Below are 19,391 nucleotides of genomic sequence, written 5' to 3' on the forward strand. Positions count from 1 at the left end.
AGTCCAGTTCTGGCATCTATAGGGACACACAGGGCTGGCAGGACCTCCCCCTCTCTCCCTTGGTCCTGGGGTTGAAGGCCAGAGCCTCCAGGCTGGGACCCATGCTGGGGCCATGTTGGCTCCAGGCCCATTCATTCAGGTGCTCAAAGCAGGACTCTTCTTCAGGAGGCCTTTGTCTTGGAGGAAAGGCAGAGCCCAGCTGCTCCTGAGGGTTTTGTTTGGGGTTTGTATTTGTTTTTTTTCATTGTTGTTGTTTTCACTGTGGTAAGAACACTCAACATGAGAGCTCCCCTCTTAACAAACTTTTACGTGTGCGATGTTATTGACTATGCAGTGTGGTACAGCAGATCTCTGGAGCTTCTTTTAGCTTAACTGAAACTTTATGCTTGTTGATTAGTAATTCTCCATTTCCCCCTCCCTCTGCCCCCAATATCTGGCAACCACCATTCTGCTGTTTGACTCTATGAATCTGAAAATTTTAGATGTCTCATATGGGAAATCACGCAGTATTTGTCTTTCTACAACTGGCTTATTTCACTTAGCAAAATGTCCTCCAGGTTGATCCATGTTGACACAAATCTCAGGATTTCCTTCTTTTTAAAGGCTGAATAACACTCAGTTGTATTTATATACTACGTGTTCTTTTCCCATTCATCCATCACTGGACATGTATGCTGCTCCCCCACCTTGGCTGTCATGACTAGAGCTGCAATGAACAAAGGAGTGCTAATCTCTCTTCAAGAACCTAAAAATAAACAAGTGGGACTACAGCAAACTAAAAAGCTTCTGCACAGCCAAAAAAAAAAAAAAAAAAAACCAACAAAGTGAGAGGCAAACTACAGAATGGGAGAAAATATTGCACATCATATATCCAAAAGGGAGTTAATCTCCAACATATATAAGGACTCCTACAATTCAGAGGTAAAACAAAAATGGGCTAAGGACTTGGATAGACATTTCTCCAAAGAAGATATACAAACGGCCAAGAAGTATATGAAAAGATAAGCTAATCATCAGGGAAACTGCAAATCAAAACCACAATGAGCAATCACCTCACATCTGTCAAGAGGGTTTATCAGAATAGATATGTAAGTGTTGGTGAGGATGTGAGACATTGGAACCCTTCTGCACTGTTGCTGTGAAAGGAAAATGGGACAGCTTCTATGGAAAACTAAGAAATTTCCTCAAAAAAAAAAAAAAATAAAAGCAGAACTACACTATGATCCAGCAATCCCACTGCTGGGTATTTATCCAAAAGAATTGAAGTCAGCATCTCAAAGAGATACTAGCATTCCTGAGGGGGGTAGTTTTGTTTGGTTTTTTGTTTTTTATTTCTCTCAAAATCTGTGCTGCCCGGCTCCCTACAGCACATTGGTCCCAGTTACTTTTTTTTTTTTTTTTTTGGCACACGGGCTTAGTTGCTCCGCGGCATGTGGGTTCTTCCTGGAGCTGGGATCGAACCCGTGACCGCCGCATTGGCAGGCGGATTCTTAACCACTGCGCCACCTAGGAAGCCCCCCCAGTTACTTTTAAACCCAACATGTAAAACCTCACCGCCCATTCCCCCAACCCATTGATCCCAGGCAGACTCCTGGGCACCCCACTGCTTGCCCAGAACTGCCTTCCAGGACAGAATTTTGCTCTCCGCCTGGGGGTCCCAGTTGAGGCCGGGGCGAGTCGCAAGAAAGGTGCCCCGCGACCTGCGGGAGGTCCCGGCACGCCCGGCGGTGGGGAAGCTGCCCTGCAGGCGGCCGCGCTGGCCGGGGCAGCGTGACGCGGGGCGCAGCCCAGACTCGAGACTCGCCGCGCTCCCTCGCGCCTGGCTTCCCTGCGCCGCCGCCAGCCCTGCTCTGCCGCCGGGGGCGGGGCGGGGCCGGGGAGGAGTGGCCGTGGCCCCGGAGGTCACTGGGCCGCCTGGCTGGCTGCTGTCACTTGCGCCCTGTGCCCGGCTCGGCTCAGCTCGGCTCGCCCGTTTCCCGCAGCAGCGCCACCGGGCAAGGCTCTCCATCCCCCATCAGAGAGACCATATGGGCTCGGAGACCATCTGCCCGTGGAGGGGCCCCCTGCCTCACCTCCAGGTGTGGACCTGGATCGAGCCCGTGGTGGCCACCTCCCAGCTGGCCACCTCCCTGTACGACGCGGGGCTGCTCCTGGTGGTGAAGGCATCCTTTGCAGTCGGGGTTTTCTCCAACCACAGCACCAGCCCGTCGCCTCGGGGGGCTCTAGAGGACCAAGAGCAGAAGGCCATCTCCAACTTCTATATCATCTACAACCTTGTGATGGGCCTGGCGCCCCTGCTGTCGGCCTACGGGCTGGGCTGGCTCAGTGACCGCTACCACCGCAAGATCTCCATCTGCGTGCCGCTGCTGGGCTTCCTGCTCTCCCGCCTCACGCTGCTGCTCAAAGTGCTGCTGGACTGGCCTGTGGAGGTGCTGTACGGGGCGGCGGCGCTGACCGGGCTGTGCGGTGGCTTCTCGGCCTTCTGGTCGGGGGTCATGGCCCTGGGGTCCCTGGGCTCCTCCGAGGGCCGCCGCTCCCTGCGCCTCATCGTGATTGACCTGACCCTGGGCTTGGCCGGGTTCTGTGGGAGCATGGCCTCTGGGCATCTCTTCAAGCAGAAGGTCGGGAACGCCGGGCAGGGCCTGGTGCTGACCGCCTGCAGCTTGAGCTGTGCCACCTGCGCCCTTTTCTACAGCCTCTTGGTGCTGAAGGTCCCTGAGTCCAAGGCCAAGCCCAGCAAGGCTGTGGATACGGTGTCTGGCACGGTGGGCACCTACGTCACCCTGGATCCTGATCAGACGGACAGGCAGAGTGTGGCGGGGCACCCTCCACCGCCCGCAAAAGCAAAGCCCAAAACTCCCATCATTGCCCTGCTCTTTGCGGGTGCCATCATATATGACCTGGCAGTGGTGGGCGCAGTGGACGTGATGCCCCTTTTTGTGCTGAGGGAGCCTCTGAGTTGGAACCAAGTGCAGGTGGGCTATGGTATGGCTTCAGGGTACAGCATCTTCATCACCAGCTTCCTGGGCGTCCTGGTCTTCTCCCGCTACTTGCAGGACACCACCATGGTCATGATCGGAATGGTCTCCTTTGCGTCGGGAGCCCTCCTCTTGGCTTTTGCGAAAGAGACATACGTGTTCTACATTGGTGAGTCTGGCATTCTCGGGGAGACAGGATGAGGACACTGCTGGTCCCCAAGTCGTGGGGCTGACACCAGGGATGCTGTGGTCTAGGTGTCCCAGCTCAGCACCAGAGATTATACCTGCTGCTTAGGAGATACAAGGGAGATAGGATTATGTGCACTTGAGTTTGTCTGTATTGTTATCAGTGTTGCCCACTGGCATGTTACCAGAGTGGTGTCCAGAGCTCTGGGAAGTCAAGGGAGGGGTGGTCAGTGGTGCCTGGAGTCAGTAGGAGAGGCTATAGAATGGCCTTGAGTGGAAGAGATGGGGCTGAGTTTCTTCTCCCCAGTTTTAAAGGGAAAAAAACATTAAGTAATCCAGCTGAAAAAGCCCCTTAATTAAAATCATTTCAGGTCAAGCACAGACTTTTTAAAAACAGATAAAAATTCTCCTTAAGCACCTTCCACAACCAATGTAATATATCCCCTCAAGGAAGTAGAATGAAGTTTTTATCTGAGGACACAGACAACCACAAGCAGAGAGCTCTGGACTGGTGTGCCGATAGAACTTTCTACAATGATAGAAATGTTCTGTATCTGTTCTGCCTCATACAATAGCCATTAGCCACGGGTGGCTATGAAGCCCTTGAAATGTGGCTACTGCAACTTAAAGAACAGAACTTTTTATTTCATTTAAATTAAATAGTCATGTGACTTGCCAGTGGCTAACATATTAGAACAACTCTAGACGGTTCCCAGAGACCATCCTTTGGCTCAGAAGAACACCTCACAAGATGGCAAAATTACCTTTAGTCAGCTCCCAGTTAAACAGGCCTTGTGCAAGGGCCACAGTACCTCCTCCACGTCCCTCCCCACCACCTCTAGCCACCCCCCCCACACACACACTCACACTCACACCTCATCAGGATGATGAACAGGGCTTGGGGGGAGGAGGGGTGTGTGGCAGTTGTGTTAGTGGCACACGTTTCTGCATGCAGTTTGCCAGAGCTTCTGGGACCATCTCCCAGAGGTGATGATGAACGGCGAGGGCAGATACCTCTCTCCCAGGAGGCAAGAAGAGGAGTTTTGAGTCACTTGAGTGACATCAGCTCCACTTCCCTAGAAACAACTTAACTCTGCCAATAGACACCCGTCACCATCTGTCACCAGTGTGCCTGGCCACCTTGCAGATGAGTCTGCAGCAACGCGCTCAGGGAATCAGCCTGCCTGGGATGCGGGGGTGCCAGTCTGCCAGCAGAGAAACCACTTCTTCCAGGGCAGGCCACGTAGGGACTCTGGGAGAAGGGGTTCTAAGGGAGGCTTTTGCTTTATTCTGATTTGCTCTTTGGCTAAGGCTGGGCTACAGTGAGGCGTGTCCTCGTGTGATTCCTTCCAGCTCGGGCCATCATGCTGTTCGCTCTCATTCCCATCACAACCATCCGATCGGCAATGTCCAAACTCATCAAGGGATCCTCGTACGGTGAGTGAAAGGAGTCCCTCTGCGGTTCTGTCTGCCTGGGTGGTTTCAGAGCCACTCGGCTTGAGGCACAGGGTTTGGACTGGCAGAAGGCGCAGGAGAGAGTTCCAGAAGCAGCCTTGAAGACACTAGGAACACACTGGTGTCCATCCAGGGCAGAGGGAGGGAAAGCAGGAGGGTGGGAGAGACTCGGAAAGGCAGCCACAGTAAAGGGAAATACTACCATCCACGGGCGTGGGAAGAGCCAGCGGGATGGAGGCAAGAATCCTATAAAATGAGCCATGAAGACAAGGAGTCTGGGAAGGGTGAGGGGTCCCCTGAGAGTGCCCCCCCCCCACCCACCCAGAGACTCGGCTACCAGGGAACATGGAAGTAACCTTGGTAGCCTCGGTCCCTTCCACAGGAAAGGTGTTCGTCATCCTGCAGCTGTCCCTGGCTCTGACCGGGGTGGTGACGTCCACAGTGTACAACAAGATCTATCAGCTCACCATGGAGAAGTTCGCCGGCACCTGCTTTGCACTCTCCTCCTTTCTCTCCTTCCTGGCCATCATCCCGATCGGGTAAGATGGGAGCAGTGTCGGCTCTTTGGGCCGGGGCCTGGGGCTTAGGTCAAGGGCTGCTGGAGCATTTCCAGTCCATTATCATAAAGTATTATTTATTTTCAACATTTACGCAATAGGTTCTGAGTAGGCACCTTCACAAAGAAAAAGTTCTGTTCCTCCAAACCACTAATCTGGCAATCTGGGAATCCCCTAAAGTCATAAGTAATAAACTGGGCCCCAACAAGCTGGTTCACTTCCTGGCAAGTTTTGTAACACAATTTATTTTTGTGAGCCTCATATACTTCCTTGTAATCAGACGCTGGGATCAGAAACCCTCTTGAACCACTCAGACCTTTTTTGTTTAGTCTCCTCTGGGTGAGAGTCATCCGGCCTCACTTCCAGGGACTCTTCCTTCCCTGTACCTTCCAAGGGTTTGGCAGCTTCTGTGCTCAGTGCCCTTGAAATCTCATGGCCACTGGACTGTGAGCTCCCCTGTAGGACGTGGGCAATTCCTTTGACCTCTCTGGGGGAATTGTCTCGTTTGTAAAACAAGAGCGCTAAAGTCTGGAAGATGACAGGCAGGAGGAAGGCTGGGGAAGCAAAGGAGGGGTACTCCAGGCCCATGCACAGAATGCCAGCCGAGGTCATCTCCAAAATGGACCCCCTGGAATAGTCTGGTCTTCAACCAGCCCCATCCACGAGAAATACAGTACAAGCCACAAGGGCAATCCAGGTGAAATAATCTTAATAACATTTGATTTGGCCCAGTAGATCCAAAATATCTTTGTAATCAATTTACAAATATGAGTTTTTTTTTTTTAAACTAAGTCTTTGAAATCTGGTATGTATTTTATACTGACGACATTTCGATTTGGACTCTATGTGAACACATTTCAAGTGTTCAGTAGCCAACGTAACTAGTGGCTAATATTAATTCAGTTTTGGTCTATTTGGGCTCTTTTATCCTTTCCTAAGGTGAGGTTCTTTCACACTTATATCAATCCCATCAGAGTAGAAAGGAATACAATAATGATATCCACAACAAGATACAAGGCACTTGATATAGATTTGCATTTTATTTTATTTTTAAAGATTTATTTATTTTTGGCTGAACTGGATCTTAGTTGCTGCACGCGGGCTTCTCTCTAGTTGTGGCATGCAAGCTCCAGGGCATGTGGGCTCTGTAGTTTGCGGCACGTAGACTCTCTAGCTGTGGCATGCAGGCTTAGTTGCCCCGCGGCATGTGGGCTCTGTAGTTTGCGGCACGTAGACTCTCTAGCTGTGGCATGCAGGCTTAGTTGCCCCGCAGCATGTGGGATCTTGGTTCCCTGACCAGGGATTGAACATCAGTCTCCTGCATTGTGAGGTGGATTCTTTACCACTGGACCACCAGGGAAGTCCCTAGATTTGCATTTTAAAGGGACCTGCCTAGTAGCACACCAGAGCCCTACATATCAGTAATGGTGGCGTTACAGGCAGCCGAGTAGACGAGAATTTAAGGCAGGCTGGAAGAAGTAGAAAATGGATGGTGGAAAGGGCCTTCTTTGAATTCTCACATCACATCGTATAGGTCCCTGCCTACACAGAAGGTTGGGTCTCCTGAGACAGGAGCCATCAATCATGAAGGCTCTTTATTTCCTAAATGAGAAAATAAGATATGAAGTTCAAACAGGTGAGAGAATTTATGCAAAACAGCAGACTTGATTACTAGTGCCTTTTTGGGCCAGTTCTCATTTTCTCATTGTGTAGGACTGAGCCAGACCTGTCCTCAAACTGCCCAGCCCTTAGGCCTTGTCACGTGCCCCCGTTTTCATGAGAGTCTCAGCTGAAACTCTCTTTGTCCTGACCCAGCTCTTTATCTAAGTGAGTAATGGATTAGTAGTCGAGCCACTTGGAAGTTATCCAGTCCTGTTTGATTGGCAGTTGGCTGAAATAGTCTCTTTGACCTAAACAAATCAACAAAAACCAAAAAACAACAAAAGAAAACAAGTCTGACTAGTTAATGTGTGTCACAGCTAGAGCTACAAACAGACAAATGAAAGGAGTGAGAATGTGATAACTGGTTCCTTTCTAGTTTCATTGCTTCATACGTGTGGTAAGGAGATGCTCTGCCTTTGTTAAGAGACTCTGCGGTACATGAAGCAGGTGCACTGCCCTTGACACCTCACCCCAGTGTACTATGTAAGATGCACTTGGACCCAGTCCTGCATTGTGTGCATGGAATCTTGATGAAGATGCGCGTGATCTTCACGATCTTATATCACAGAAGCAGGGACAGGATCGTGAACCAATCATAAGTAACTGTACATTGGAATCACCGGGAGAGATTTAAAAACTACTGATGTCTGGGTCCTACCCACAGAGATTCTGACTCAGTTGATTTGGGATGCAGCCTGGGCACAAGAATTTTTTAAAGGTCTCCAGTTTATTCGGATGTACAACCAAGGTTGAGAACCTCTGGTATAAAGGGAGTGTTTCTATTACCTTTCCCTCCCACGAAGTCACTAAGTAAATAAGATCCTGAAAAATGCTTATTCGAGGCCAAGGCTGCACCGTCAATCATTAAGGGCGATCAGCAGGAAAGACCAGTAGGACTCTCTAACTGTAGAAAGAAAAGCTACATTCCAATGACATAAAAGCCCAGGAAGACATGTCACAGCAGGGAGTGGAGGAGGCCGTGGAGGGCAGAAGGCTGGGAGGAGAGGTTCCTGGACTGAGCTGCTAACAGCCTGTTTGCCAGAAGGGACTGTGGCCCCACCCTTTCTTGGTGTCAAAGTGAGCCGATTTCATGTCACTGTGAGAACCTGCCCTCTCCTGCTTGCTCTTCTTTACAGGCAACAGGGAGATGCTAAGGGAATAACTGTCTGGCTCTGCCCATCTGCAACCCACTGGCCAACACACATGCACTCAGCTGCTGCCTCGTGCTTCACAGAGAAAATAGAATGGGCTCATCCTCTCCAAAGTAGATCTAGCCTACGTTATTTTTCACCCATCTTGTTCTTCTCCTCCCCTCAACCTCTCTCTGAAAGATAATAATAGCAAACGCTTAAATAGCCCTTATTACTTGCCAGGCACTACTTTAAGTATTTCATACATTTTCACCTTCTCAAACAATCCTCTGAGGCAATTACTATTTTATCCCCATTTTGCAGATGAAGAAAGACTCTAAGATGTCCTGTAACTTGCCAAAGGTTACATAGCTAATAAGTGGCAGGATTTGAACCCAGGCAGTTGGTTCTCAGCCACTACTTGTCACTGCTTCTTAGAAAAGTCACTGGGTATCTGGGTGCCACCTCTCCTTAGAGGGCTTACTTGCACTACTTCACTGCTCCTCCTTCTGAATTCTTCCTATCAGAACTTACACGTGATCTTCCACCCTCTCTCCTCCTCCTCTTTACGGCCACATTCTCCAGTGCTGGTCTGTACCTGCTGTCTCGTCTTCACCTCCCGTTCACTTTTCAACCCACTACAGGCAGCCTTCCCCCTTAATGCCCCCAGGGCTGCCCTCGGATCTGACTTCCCCCCAGCTGAATGCAGTGGACTCCCTGCCATCCTCTCCCACATGGATTCTCAGCGGCCCCCAACACTGTTGATCACTGTTTCTCGGCTTTTGTAACTGTTGGTCACTGTTTCCTTGGAGGCGCTGATCACTGTCACTTGGCTTTCTTCACACCTTCCCTCCTGGGTTGCTCTTACTTCTCTGACTTCTCTACAAACCCCCACATGGAAGAATTCTTTGGGGCTCTGCTCTGGCGTGTCATCTCACTTCATATTCTCTAAGCAACCTAAAGTATTTTCAAAATGGCAAATTACCATTTCAATTTCCAAAATTGGGTCCTTGATGCCCTCCTAAAGTCTGCTCCCCTCCAGTCTTTCCCATCTCGTTAAATGCCATCAGTACTCACCAATTCCTCCCTCTTCTTCATCTTCCCACACCTCCCACCCATCAAGCCTTGTTGATTCTCCCTCCAACATATGCCTCAAATTCATCCTTTTTTTTGATCCCTACTGCTGCCACTCCTCGTCCAAAGTACTTGGGGACCAAATTAGCCTCTGAGCCAGTCTTCCCACATCCACATGTGTTCCCCTCCCTTCCTCTCTCCACCAGGTGGCCAGAGCAATTTCCTTAGCGTGTACTTCGGTTCACATCATCTCCTGCCCAAAGCTCTGTGCTTGGCTTTCACTGCTCTTAAGACCCAAATGTCTGACCGTGGACCACAGGCCCTGCATAAGCCAGCATCACGAACTTGTCCAGCCTCCCATTGCCACCACTAACCACCCTCCCCTCGCTATGCCTGAGCCCAGGAGCCTCCCTCATGCTCTTCCCCCTTCCTTGCCTACACGTCTTTCCTAACACAGCTAGTTGTGGTCTTACCTTGAACACCATTTTCTCAAAGAGTATTTGAGAAAAATCCCCTTCTCAATCTAAATTAGATCCTTTTATTATACGTTCCCCAAGCTCCCTATATTTTTCTTTCATAGCATGATGGTTGATGATTATTTAGTGATTGACGTGTTTTACATGCTTGCTCACTAGACTGTAGGCGCCCTGAGGGCAGGAATCACGCCTCTTTGGCTCACCTCATATCCTGTGTCCAGCAGAGAGCTTAGCGTATAAGAAGTACTCAAAGCATTTAACGAATGAAAAATCTGTCAGAAGGGTGGGACACCCGCAGGCCAGCACTGCTGACTATCCATGTTCCAGAGCTGCCTGTTGACCTGCCGTGAAGTCAGGGGTTGGCCATCACCGTATCAACAGACGTGGATCGACAGCTGACCGAAAGAAGAAATGGAAAATTTTAGTCACGCTAACCCAAGGATTATAACCCGGGAGACAGTATTTCAGAAAACTCTGAGGACTGTTCCACCTGTCAGAGCCCAAGGCACAGTTATATAAGTTTTTGAGACAATAGGTTTACATCACAGTAACATATTGTGGGGGGCAGGGGATAAATTAGGAGTTTGGGATGAACATATACACACTACTATATATAAAACAGGTAAACAAGGACCTACTATATAGCACAGAGAACTATACTCAATATCTTATAATAAACTATAATAGAAAAGAATCCGAAAAATATATAACTAAATCACTTTGCTGTATACTTGAAACTAACACATTGTAAATTAACTATACTTCAATTAAAAAAAAAATTTCCCAATATGGACCAGAAAAAAAAACATATTGACAGTTTACACAATCCAAGAAAGCGAGCAGTGGGTCATTGTGACCCCTTACAGGATTGAGAAAAGAATGTGATCTCCTAGGGAGTTACCTGGCTGGCACCAGGAAGAAATTTTTTTTTCCTTTGGCGAGTAGGAATTCCTGTGTCTTCTAAGGGGATCTAGGTAACATATAATGTAGGCACAAAATGTACACTAAAGGGGAGGAGGTAGTTACTCAAATGAGCAGAGAATCTTATGTTTAAACGTTTTCTTCTCCTGCCTTAAAATAATTTAACTCATCAGCTGTGCTGTCGTGGTCCACAGTAGGGCTGAGCTGTGGAGTCAGGCCTGGAATCAGAGTTCATATGGTCCTGGGCTGGTGGCCTTTAAGTCTCAGCTCTCCTCTTACCAACTCTGTCATACAATGAGCTTTAAATACAGTAAGTGCTCCCCACTGGAGAACCCTGGGGCTCATGGAAGGTGGGGAATCAGTGTTTGGAAGTTTCCACTAAGCTTTTCCTTAGAAGAGTTTGGATTAATGCTCATACCCCATCCAGCAGCTCCAGATGTGGTCCATCCATCAGGAGTAACTATGTTCCAGCTTAGAACCTCAGGTTCCTAGAGCTCCAACAGTTCAGAAAACCGAGGACACCAGAGGTCAAAGGACACGCTGAAGGTCACACAGATCCAAGACTTCAAATAGAGCTCCTCATGCCTATGCGTCCATTTATCTCCAAATATTTTTAAACAATGTAATGGCTTCTGGAAGAGAGAACAGGGCTATGGAAAGGCAGGCGAGGATGCAGCTAATTCTGCTCGGGATGAGAAAACTTGCTCTTGAGGTCCATGTGGGAGCTCATCATCAGGCAGCAGTGAGACGGAAAGAGACTCCAAGGAAAGGAAAATGTAGACGCAAAGGGCTCTCGATGTTATGGGACAGGAAGGAGGCTGGAGTGAGGGAATCCATGCAGTACAGCATTCTGCCGCCATGATGCACAGAGCCTCCCAGTCTATCGGTGCTAAAGAGGTGGCTAGAGACCTGCCCGCCCCATTCCAGCTGTTCTCTTGTAATTCTCTGTTGTAAATTCTTGCAGCATTGTGGCCTACAAGCAAGCCTCGTGGCCGCAGCATGGAGACGTCGCAGAGAAATGAAGGTGCTGATCTGCGGGAGCCGGAGATGCCAGCGACGGCCGGGCTCCTCTGAAGACCAAGGAAGGGACCAGGAACTAGTGACTGAAGCAACCCAGTGCTCAAGAAACCCAAGTTCCAGCCAGAGTTGGCCTCAGAATGACTGGCTCTGGCTCAAGGGTCCCTGGTGGGTGGGCAAAAGCACTTTCCTGGTGATGGAGAAACTTTCTCAGCTTTCAGACATCACTATTAGGCAGAGGTTGGGTTCTGCAGACAGTAGAGCGCGAACTTTCAAGGGTGACATGAAGGCTGCACACACAGCCCTACCAGACACTGAAGCCCTTTTCTTTCAGGAATGGTCTGGGGGCTCCAACATATGGTGACTAGTCCCCCAGGAGTGGGGGAACTCAAAGGCACGTATTTCGACAGCCTGAGGGGCATGTGGAATGGATGTTTTGTAAGAACTGCCTACCGGGAACATCAGTCAGTATTTTTTAAATTAAAGTAGAAACTTGGAAAAAAGTTAGCTTTCTTCCCTGAGGCCTTGTTAGCTGTGAACAACTCCAGAGAAATCTGGAGCTCAGGCATTTGACTTCAGGGTAGTTTTGTTGTTACTGTTGTTTTTAAGAAGCAAAGAGCAAAAGGCTTTTTTCAAGGGACTATAATTGGATACTTTCAGTCAACAGTATTTCCCAAAGTGAGAGATGTGAAGGGAGAAGGGTGATATACTAAGAGCCATTTTATTTTCAGGTACTTATTTTTATAGCCTATTTTAATTATGTGTATAAAAGACTCACCTCCTAACAAAATCAACATTCACAGCATGCGTGTGTGAATCACTCTTTGGTCAGGTTCCCACTAGAACCCAGACATGGCATTCTTAGACTAGGGTAAAACTTCAAGCTAGAGAAGGCATTTAAATCTCAGAGCATTTGCGCTGATCTGTATTGCTGATCCCTTGTAGGGACTGGTCAAAACTTCACAGCATATCTCCTAAGGCCCCAGCAGCACACTAGGTGCTGAGATACAGCGAGAACACTACCGCTCCTGCCCTACCCGTGTATTATCCAATGACTGGGGCAGACAGAACAGCAGGCAATGGCATATCCTATAAGCAACAGCAACATAAGGGAGCACATAATCCAGATACAAGAGTGCAGGCAGGGCTTCTCAGAAGCAGTGGTAAATGATAAGACTGGAAAGATAAAGAGTTACCAAGGCCGAACTTCGAGGGACATTCCAGGCAGAGGAACACGCTGGAAGGCCTGAAGGTGAAAATATCGCCAAATATAGGAAATCAGTGTGAGGGGAGAAAAGAAGGACAGAGGGAGCGGTATTCAGGGGGGTGGAATCAACAGGTGAGATTGGAACAGTGAGGAGGAACAACATTAAGATAGAGCCTTTAAAACCATAAACAAGACAAGAAGAAAACCCTCAGAATGGGAGAAAATATTTGCCAATGAAGCAACTGATAAAGGATTAATCTCCAAAATATACAAGCAGCTCATGCAGCTTAATACCAAAAAAGCAAATAACCCAACCCAAAAATGGGCGGAAGACCTAAATAGACATTTCTCCAAAGAAGACATGCAGGTGGCTAACAAACACATGAAAAGATGTTCAACATCACTAATTAGAGAAATGCAAGTCAATGCCACAATGAGGTATCACCTCACACCAGTCAGAATGGCCATCATCACAAAATCTAGAAACAATAAATGCTGGAGGGGTGTGGAGAAAAGGGAACTCTCCTGCACTGTTGGTGGGAATGTAAGTTGGTACAGCCACTATGGAAAACAGTATGGAGGTTCCTCAAAAAACTAAAAATAGAACTACCATATGACCCAGCAATCCCACTCCTGGGCATATACCCAGAGAAAACCATAATCCAAAAAGAAACATGTACCACAATGTTCACTGCAGCACTATTTACAATAGCTAGGACACAGAAGCAACCTAAATGCCCATCAACTGATGAATGGATAAAGAAGATGTGGCACATATATACAATGGAATATTTCTCAGCCATAAAAAGGAATGAAATCGAGTTATTTGTAGTGAGGTAGATGGACCTGGCTTACAAGAGAAAAACAAATACCGTATGCTAACTCTATTATACGGAATCTAAAAAATGGTACTGGTGAACCCAGTGACAGGGCAAGAATAAAGATGCAGATGTAGAGAACAGATTTGAGGACATGGGGTGGGGGGGCGAAGGGGAAGCTGGGATGAAGTGAGAGAGTAGTATTGACATATATACACTACCAAATGTAAAATGATAGCTACTGGGAAGTTGCTGCATAACACAGGGAGATCAACTCAATGATGGGTGATCAAGTCAAAGCCACAATGAGGTATCACCTCACACCAGTCAGAATGGCCATCATCACAAAATCTGGAAACAACAAATGTTGGAGAGGATGTGGAGAAAAGGGAACTCTCTTACACTGTTGGTGGGAATGTAACTTGGTACAGCCACTATGGAAAACAATTTGGAGGTTCCTTCAAAAACTACAAATAGAACTACCATATGATCCAGTAATCCTACTACTGGGCATATACCCAAAGAAAACCATAATCCCAAAAGAAACATGTACCATAATGTTTATTGCAGCACTATTTACAATAGCCAGGACATGGAAGCAACCTAAATGCCCATCAACAAACAAATGAATAAAGAAGATGTGGCATATATACACAATGGAATATTACTCAGCTATAGAAAGGGATGAGATGGAGCTATATGTCATGAGGTGGATAGACCTAGAGTCTGTCATACAGAGTGAAGTAAGTCAGAAAGAGAAAGACAAATATTGTATGCTAACTCACATATACGGAATCTAAAAATGGTACTGATGAACTCAGTGACAAGAACAAGGACGCAGGTGCAGAGAATGGACTGGAGAACTCGAGGTTTGGGAGGGGGCGGGGGGTGAAGGGGAAGCTGAGATGAAGCAAGAGAGTAGCACAGACATATATATACTACTAACTGTAAAACAGATAGCCAGTGGGAAGTTGTTGTATAACAAAGGGAGTTCAACTCGAGGATGGAAGATGCCTTAGAGGACTGGGACGGGGAGGGGGGGGGGGACTCGAGGGGGGGGGGAGTCAAGGGAGGGAGGGAATACGGGGATATGTGTATAAAAACAGATGATTGAACTTGGTGTACCCCCCCAAAAATAATTAAAAAAAAAATGATGGGTGATGACTTAGAGGGCTGGATAGAGGGTGGGAGGGAGTCGCGGGATGGAGGGGATATGGGGATACATGTGTAGATGTAGCTGATTCACTTTATTGTACAGCAAAAACTGGCACAACAGTGTAAAGCAATTATATTCCAATAAAGAGCTTAAAAAAATACCTATGATTGACCATAGTAAGAAATGTGAAGAAAACAATAAAAAAAAAAAAAAAAGAATCTGACAACAAATACACATTGATTTGGTCAGTGAAATATATGCTACCACAAAAATTGAGACAGACTGGGCAGTAATAAACTTTTATGCTGTTTATTAAAAAAAAAGAGCCGTTAAAAAGTTTCTATCTAGAATAGCCAAATTCATAGTCAGAAAATACACTGGCAAGTGCCAGGGGATGGGGAGGAGGGATGCGGAGTTAGTGTTTAAAGGGGACAGAGTTTCAGCTTAGGAAGATGAAAAATTCGGGAGATGGATAATGATGAGAGTTGCACAACAAGGTGAATGTACTTAGTGCCACTAAACTATACAGTTAAATGTGGTTAAAATAGTATAGTTTATATTATGTGACTTTTACCACAATAAAAAAACTATTAAATCAAAACTACACTAAGGTACCACCTCACACCAGCCACAATGGCCATCATTAAAAAGTCTACAAACAACTCATGCTGGAGAGGGTGGGGTCCCTCTTACGCTGTTGGTGGGAATGTAAATTGGTGCAGCCACTATGCAAAACAGTATGGAGGTTCCTCAAAAACTAAAAATAGAGCCACAGTATGATCCTGCAATCCCATTCCTGGGCATATACCAAGACAAAAATATAATTTGAAAAGATACATGCACCTCTACGTTCATAGCAGCACTGTTCACAATAGTCACAGCATGGAAACTGACAGGTGAATGGATAAAGAAGGTGTGGTACATATACACAATAGAAACTACTCAGCCATCAAAAAGCATGAAATAATGCCATCTGCAGCAACATGGATGGACCTAGAGATTATCATACTAAGCAAAGTAAGTCAGACAAAGAAAGACAAATACCATATCACTTATATGTGGAATCTAAAATACAAAACAAATCAACATATTTGTGAAACAAAAACGGACTCACAGACATAGAGAACAGACTTGAGGTTGCCAAGGCAAAGGAGGGGTGGGGGAAGAGAAGGAATGATAGTTTGGGATTAGCAGAGGCAAACTATTATATATAGGATGGATCAACAACAAGGTCCTACTGTACAGCACAGCGAACTATATTCAATATCCTGGACGAACCATAATGGAAAAGAATATGAAAAAGAATATATACGTATAACTGAGTCACTTTGCTGTACAGAAGAAATTAACATTGTAAATCAACTATACTTCAATAAAAAAATTTTTTAAAGGAAAAAATAGTTTCTCTTTAGAGTAATGGGATAGCTGTTGAGAGGTTTTATTTTTTATTTATATTTTAATTAATTAATTATTATTTATTTTATTGGCTGTGTTGGGTCTTTTTTGCTGTGCGCAGGCTTTCTTTTTAGTTGTGGTGAGTGGGGGCTACTCTTCATTGCGGTGCATGGACTCCTCATCGCCGTGACTTCTCTTGTTGCAGAGCACGGGCTCTAGGCGCGTGGGCTTCAGTAGTTGCAGCACATGGGTTCAACAGTTGTGGTTCACGGGCTCTAAAGCGGAGGCTCAATAGTTGTGGCACAGGCTTAGATGCCCCGCGGCATGTGGGATCTTCCTGCAGCAGGGATGGAATCCATGTCCCCTGCATTGGCAGGCGGATTCTCAACCACTGCACCACCTAGGAAGCCCTGTTGAAAGGTTTTAAGCAGGAACACAGAATGCTTATATTACAGGACAGAGCTAAATCGACTCCATGTTAGATCTGTTTGTTTTTCATTACCTTTGTATTCTATTGCTTTTGCTACAAGTTTAGAATGTTGCTTTATAGGCTGAAATATACAGGATAGCCCATTCCCTGAACCTCTGACCTTTAAAGGTGTAACAATTTTCCATTCATTACAGTTGCAGATCAAAGAACAGCATTTGCCTTGTTGGAGGTTTACAGGAACATCATGACCTGACCTACCTGGACAGCTGCAAGAACAAAGGATTCTGGCACCAGGAAGTCTACAATAACCAACAACACCCCCTTCCCTTTTTAGTATAAAAGAAACCTGAATTCTAACTCAGGCAAGATGGTTTTTTGACAGACACGAGTCTGCCATCTTCTCAGTTTGCCGGCTTTCCGAATAAAGTCGTATTCCTTGCCTCAACGCCTCTTCTCCGATTCACTGGTCTGTTGTGCGGCGAGCAGGGCAAGCTTCGACTTGGTAACACTAAAACCTGTACCTTAGAAACAGGACTTTGGCAGCACTGAGAATGAATTGGTGTAGGAAGGAGTGAGCAAGACATGCAGAAAGGAAATAAGCAGAGAGAACTCTGAATGAATCCAGGTGAAGGATGGTGGTGGACCGACACTGGGTAAGAAGCTATGAGGATGGAAAACTGTTAGATGGACTTAGAGAAATATTCGGAAGCCAGAGGTCAACAGAGGCTGGTGATGGATGAACTTCAGAGGGTGAGGCAGATGGAGGCAAGAATGAGTCAGATTTGGGGTTCAGGCAACTAGGAAGGTGGCAGAGTTCCTTGCTGAGACAGGCAACATGAGCAGAGAAGCTGGGGTGTGGAAAATGAGTTCAAGGCCATGCTCTACCTCTCTAAACAAACTCTCACCAATATGCTCATTCCTCTTGACTCCTTGCCTCCCACCCCAGCCCCTGACCAATTAGTTCCCCAACCTAAATGAATCTCATCATTGGCGTCTCCATTCCTGTCCTAAAAAGCTTGCTTTCAACATCTAGAAAAATTTCCTTATTTGTCCACATTGACCCTGCCGTAAACTTGTGGGTTTTCACATAAGCTGGGCTCACAATACCCTAGTATTGACTTTGTCAACCCACCTGTCACCAGGATAGTAGTGTCAAACCTTCTCAGCCTTCTCCAGGTCTTCTAGCAGACGCGCCAACCCATCAGTTCCCAGAGTGCGGTTCCTGCATCAGCATCCCATGGGAACCTGTTACAAATGCAAATTCTCAGCCCCACCCACATCAAACTCTAGGGGTGGGGCCCCCAAATTGGTGTTTTCACAAGCTCTCAAGCTTAGGAACCACTGCTCTAATCTGTGGCCCTTTTTCTCCTTACAAGCTTTCCCTGAGTCCCCCTCCTCCTCTCCCTGCATCCTTAATTCTTGAGGCCCCCAAAGCCCTGCCCTTGGTTCTCTTCCCAGGTAATCTAGTCAACCAGCACTCTCTTTCCAACAGTCTAGTCAACACCTCCCTCTGGGTTTCCTCAAACATTAAGCCCAAACCAAATTCTTCTCCCACCCTAGCATCTAAGCCTACTCTATCTTTTATGTTTTTTCTCCCGATTTCATATTTCAGTAAATGGAATTACCTCCCGGCTCCCAGGCTGGAAACCTCCAAGTCATCTCTGACCCCTTCCCCTCACAATAGAAATCCATCTCCCTTTCTGTCACTTCTTGTTTATGATCTATTCCCACAGACCTTCAGTCTGACTACAATCCTCTAGCATACTACTTTCATAATCTTCTTAAAAGGGAAACAGTTTAATAAACGATATATCCCCCCTTTAAATTTTCAATTGGCAAAGCATACAGGAAGGATTGTTACGGGAACACCCTTGATATGTAAGTTGGCTGTATTTGAACAGGTAATAGGACAAGTATTCCCATAAGGGTTATCACATAATGAGGGCCCAGCGGACATTTAGCTGCTTTGTATACGTTATTGCTAGTCCTATCTGCAGCCCTTCAGGAAAGGCATGTCTTCATTTCAAAGATCATAATATTGAATTCCAGAGAGATGTGGCTTGCCCAAAGCTACATAGCTAGTAAGTAGAGAAGCTGAGATTTGATCCCACACCTTGCTGCCTCACTTTGTTTGACTGAAGTCTTATGTTAATGATGTCTTCTCTCAGTAAGCCAAGTTTAGCACCAGTTTAAGTCCATTTCCAGGGCATTGCCATCATTAGGTAAGCTTAACTGAGCATTCTGTCTCTAATTTACAACACACTCAGATGCTCTAATGAACCACAGACATTTCTTCTTTCTTTACAGATTTTTTAAAAACATAGCAATCAAAAAAAAAATCAGGAAATGATGGGCTCTGATTCAGAATATGCCATTGTGCTTTGCTATGGGAAAGAGTAGGAAGAAATCCTTCATGTAATTACCTGTGCCAGCTGCCAGCCTTCCTGCCAGTCATGGTTACGGATGGACACTAGGTGGTTTCTTCATCTCCTTAGATCGGTGCCACCTTGTAAGATGTAGGAGAGGGCAAGGTGAGGGTAAATCCAAAAGGAAATGAAGAATAAAAACAGTTCGATTATATTTTTTTTCCTGTTGTTCTGCATATCGTGATTCTTGCAGGCAAACTGATACCTCTTCAAAGAAAATAAGAAAACAGAATAAGAGGCACGCCTGTTTTCCTGTCCTATAAAGCCGTACAAATGGAACATCACTCAAGGTAAAGAAAGCATCTTTTATAGGTTTATTGGTCCATTACTTTAACTTAATTGAGGTAAAGAAAACCTTTTTAAATTTACAAGCTAATAGTTTATCAAGCAATACAAATTATTTTGTTTACCTTGAAATGTAATACTAATCCCATCGTAAACAAAAGACAGAATTTTTTATACACAGATATATGGAAAAAAGTGGACAAAAACCTCATGCCAGC

At 46.3% G+C, this 19,391-nt stretch overlaps 1 protein-coding gene across 1 annotated transcript; it reads left to right on the top strand.

Moving 5' to 3' along the window:
• Positions 1-1,899: 1,899 nt before the first annotated feature.
• SLC46A2 (solute carrier family 46 member 2) lies at positions 1,900-14,508 on the top strand. The gene is made up of 4 exons (XM_057720282.1): positions 1,900-3,147; positions 4,518-4,601; positions 5,002-5,158; positions 11,404-14,508. Exons 1-4 carry the CDS (start codon positions 2,028-2,030, stop codon positions 11,459-11,461), a joined length of 1,419 nt encoding a protein of 472 aa, XP_057576265.1. The 5' UTR covers positions 1,900-2,027; the 3' UTR covers positions 11,462-14,508.
• The last annotated feature ends 4,883 nt before the right edge of the window (positions 14,509-19,391 follow it).

This window comes from Hippopotamus amphibius, chromosome 2, assembly GCF_030028045.1.
Source record: "Hippopotamus amphibius kiboko isolate mHipAmp2 chromosome 2, mHipAmp2.hap2, whole genome shotgun sequence".
Taxonomy (NCBI): Eukaryota; Metazoa; Chordata; class Mammalia; order Artiodactyla; family Hippopotamidae; genus Hippopotamus; species Hippopotamus amphibius.